The 3,492-nt window shown below is 55.1% G+C and overlaps 1 protein-coding gene across 1 annotated transcript in view; it reads left to right on the plus strand.

Moving 5' to 3' along the window:
* Positions 1-1,594: 1,594 nt before the first annotated feature.
* The window catches only part of GIPC3 (GIPC PDZ domain containing family member 3), a 6,308-nt gene continuing 4,410 nt past the window's right edge, over positions 1,595-3,492 (plus strand). The window contains exons 1-3 of the mRNA XM_003788738.3: positions 1,595-1,819; positions 2,510-2,695; positions 2,828-3,008. Of these exons, the coding sequence (XP_003788786.1) occupies positions 1,595-1,819; positions 2,510-2,695; positions 2,828-3,008 (592 nt within the window). The remainder of the gene's footprint in view (positions 1,820-2,509; positions 2,696-2,827; positions 3,009-3,492) is intronic.

The raw sequence follows: 3,492 nt of genomic DNA on the forward strand, positions 1-3,492 counted from the left end.
AGAAAAAATAGTAGGTTTTGCAAATTTTATAACTTTTTATAAACTTTCTTACATTGTCCAAAGCATTCTACAACCTATCTTTCTCTATTGATGTTTGGTTTGTGAGATTCTTCCAAGGCAGGCCCTGTGTAGACCTGCTGTGTGGCAAGCTAGCACAGGATAGGAATGCTGTTTGTTGAGCCAACATTCTTGTGTAAGAATTTTGATGGAAATTCTACCTTTCCAGAGTTGCATTCCAGGGGAATTTTACAGATATCTCTTGATGTCTCTTCTTCACCTGTGACCCAGAGATCCATTCATTCCCTGACCAAGGAATGCCTGAGTATCCACTGTGTGCCAGGAACTGTGCACTGGATACAGGGACACAGCTGGGGAACAAAAGACACAAACCCCCTGCCCTCCTGGGGCTGACACTCCAGTCAAGGAGACAGACAGAACACAATATGTAATAAAATATCTGATACATCAGGCTCAGCCCCAGTATCTCAGTGAGTGGGGGTTAGTGAGGCTGGCGGGTTTGAGCCCAGCCCAAGCCTGCTAAACAACAATGACAACTGCAATAAAAAAATATATAGCCAGGTGTTGTGGTGGGCACCTGTAGTCCCAGCTACTCGGGAGGCTGAAGGAGGAGAATCACTTAAGCCCAAGAGTTTGAGGTTGTTGTTAGCTGTGATGCCATCTCCATGGCACTCTACCCAGGGCGACATAGTGAGACTCTGTCTCAAAAAAAAAAAAAAAATATATATATATATATCATACATCAGATGGCCCTTTCAAGTGCAGGGCAAAAAAATTAAGTCAGGGAAAGAAGATTGAGGGCTGGTGAGAGGAGGTGACATTGTACCAAAAATCTGAAGGAGTTTGGGTGAATGAATCATGCAGAGGTCTGAGGAAAGTGTTCCAAGCAGAGAGCATAGCCCATGCAAAGGCCCTGGGGCAGGACCATTCCCCATGTATTGGAGGCTCAGTGAGGAGGCAAGTGTGGCTGGAGCAGAGGAAAAAGGGAGAGAGGGAAATAAGAGGAGGCCAGGGAGGGAATAGGGCAGGTTATTTAGGGCCATGTGAGCAGCAGGGACAACTTGGGGTTTGACCCTGAGAAAAGTAGGAGGGAAGGAGGGCTGTGGACAGAGGTGGGAGGGGATGTGGCTCAGGTTATATCAGCATTACCATCCCTCTCTACCTCTTACAGTTGTGAGGATTAACTAAACCTAGGCGAGAGCCAGAGTTGGGGTGCTCTTAGCTGCTCTCGGGCCCCTCATTTGTGATCCTTGTTATGCCAGTGTCCATAGCTCAGCCCCCCCCACGACTGACCACTAGGCATACCTGGGGAGGGCGCACCTGGCCCTGACAGGCCCGGACACCTGGGGCCGTTCCCCCACTCCACCGCATTCTCCTCATGCTCTCCCATCCCCCTCCCTCGCCGCCACGAACCCCGTGGTGTCGCCTTCCCGGGCAGCTCGGGTTCCCGGATCCCCTTACCCGAGCGGGCTGCTCGACAGTCTCGCCCTGTCCGGGGGAGGGGAGGCTGCAGGAAGCGGCGGATCCGGTGGCGGCGACAGCAGCGGCCCGGGTGGGTGACCGAACTTCCCCTGATATGGAAAGCACAGCGGCCAGCGAGGCCCAAGAGGCCCAGACCCCACGCGCGCCCGCGCCCCCGCCCTCGCCCTCGGAGCCCCCGGCCGCGCCCCGCGCTCGCCCGCGCCTGGTCTTCCGCACGCAGCTGGCGCACGGCAGCCCCACGGGCAAGATCGAGGGCTTCACCAATGTCCGGGAGCTCTACGCAAAGATCGCCGAGGCCTTCGGGATCGCGCCCACCGAGGTGAGGACCCCAAATGCCCTCACCCGAGGCTACCGGCTGATGGCTATAGGGTTCTCCATGGACCGGAAAACCAGATCCTGGGATCTCAGCGAGAGGGGTGAGAGGGCCCCATCACCAGATCTCAGAGACGTACCTCTCAGATCCCAGTGTGACATACCCCAAGGATCCCCTTGCATGCACTGCGCAAAAGATAAGCGGTTCTTAGTGGATTCCTAGATCTAGGGGGGACCCACTCCTCGGACCCAGCTAGGAGCGACCGAATGCAGGCCTTGGGGGGTCTGTGGTTCTGGGTACAGCTGGGTTGGGGTTTCAGGCAGTCCTCTTACAGGTGGAAAGCCCCGTGGGATTGGGGGGTACGCTGGGGGTGTTCCTAGCCGCGATTGTGCAGCCCCCACGGGGTGCCAGCAGATTAGTGACCACCTAAGGAAGCAGAGGGCCTGAGAAGGGCACCAAAGAGCTAAGCCTAGAAGTTGGAAGTAAGGCAGGAGAGTGGTCTTTTGATGCCGGCAGCCTCCTCCTCACCCTCCTCTTCAATTTGGGAGTCCCAAGCCTCTCTGTTTCCCATGGTCTGGGATCCTGCGTCAGTTTTGTGCCTCTTTTGGCCTCAGTTTCCCCATCAGGCCTCTCTGCCCATGGCTCTACTGGTTCCTGCACTGTGGCTAATTCTGGGCTCCTGTCTCCTCTGTGCAGATCCTGTTCTGCACCCTCAACAGCCACAAAGTGGACATGCAGAAGCTGCTGGGGGGTCAAATAGGGCTGGAGGACTTCATATTTGCCCACGTTCGCGGTGAGACCAAAGAGGTAGAGGTCACCAAGACAGAGGATGCTCTGGGACTGACTATCACGGACAATGGGGCCGGCTATGCCTTCATCAAGGTGCCTGAGGGGTGGTGGAGGGTGATTTCCTGGGTGCTCAGTGCTCTTAGACCTTTCTGGATCTAAACGGGGCTCTGAGCCCCAAAGGTGGGTGTCTGGGACTGCCTCATGAGTGATTCTGGGTCCCTGCAGAGAATCAAGGAAGGCAGCATTATCAACCGGATTGAAGCCGTGTGTGTGGGTGACAGCATTGAAGCTATCAACGACCACTCTATTGTGGGCTGCCGCCACTATGAGGTGGCCAAGATGCTACGGGAGCTGCCCAAGTCCCAGCCCTTCACCCTACGCCTGGTGCAGCCTAAGAGAGCCTTTGGTGAGGGCCCCCTGGGGCCCAGGGGCAGGCAGGGTGGAATTCTGAGGGTGCTCATAACAGAGGAGGGTAGGGGGATGGGAGAGGGTGGAAGGTTCCACATAAATCTGGTGTATGACAGGGAGCACCTGGCACTGTGTATCAGGTAGGTAGGTAGTTTCTAGATTGGTACAGTCAGTATGAGAGGGATAGGGGTCAGTTTGGACAAAGTGAGACAGGATGAGGCATCTAGACCCACTCAGGAGCCTGACTAGGAGCTTTAAAAGTAGTACTTTAGCTGAGTGCAATGGCCCATGACTGTAATCTCAGTGCTTTGGGAGGCAGAGGTGGGAGGACTGCTTGAGGTGCGGTTGGAAAACCAGCCTGGGCTGGCTAGGCACCTGTGGCTCAAGTGGCTAAGGCATCAGCCACATACACCTAAGGTGGCAGGTTTGAATCAAGCCTGGGCCCACCAAACAACAATGACAGCTGCAACCAAAAAAATAGC

This window comes from Otolemur garnettii, unplaced genomic scaffold, assembly GCF_000181295.1.
Source record: "Otolemur garnettii isolate 467f Iridium unplaced genomic scaffold, OtoGar3 scaffold00029, whole genome shotgun sequence".
Lineage (NCBI taxonomy): Eukaryota > Metazoa > Chordata > Mammalia > Primates > Galagidae > Otolemur > Otolemur garnettii.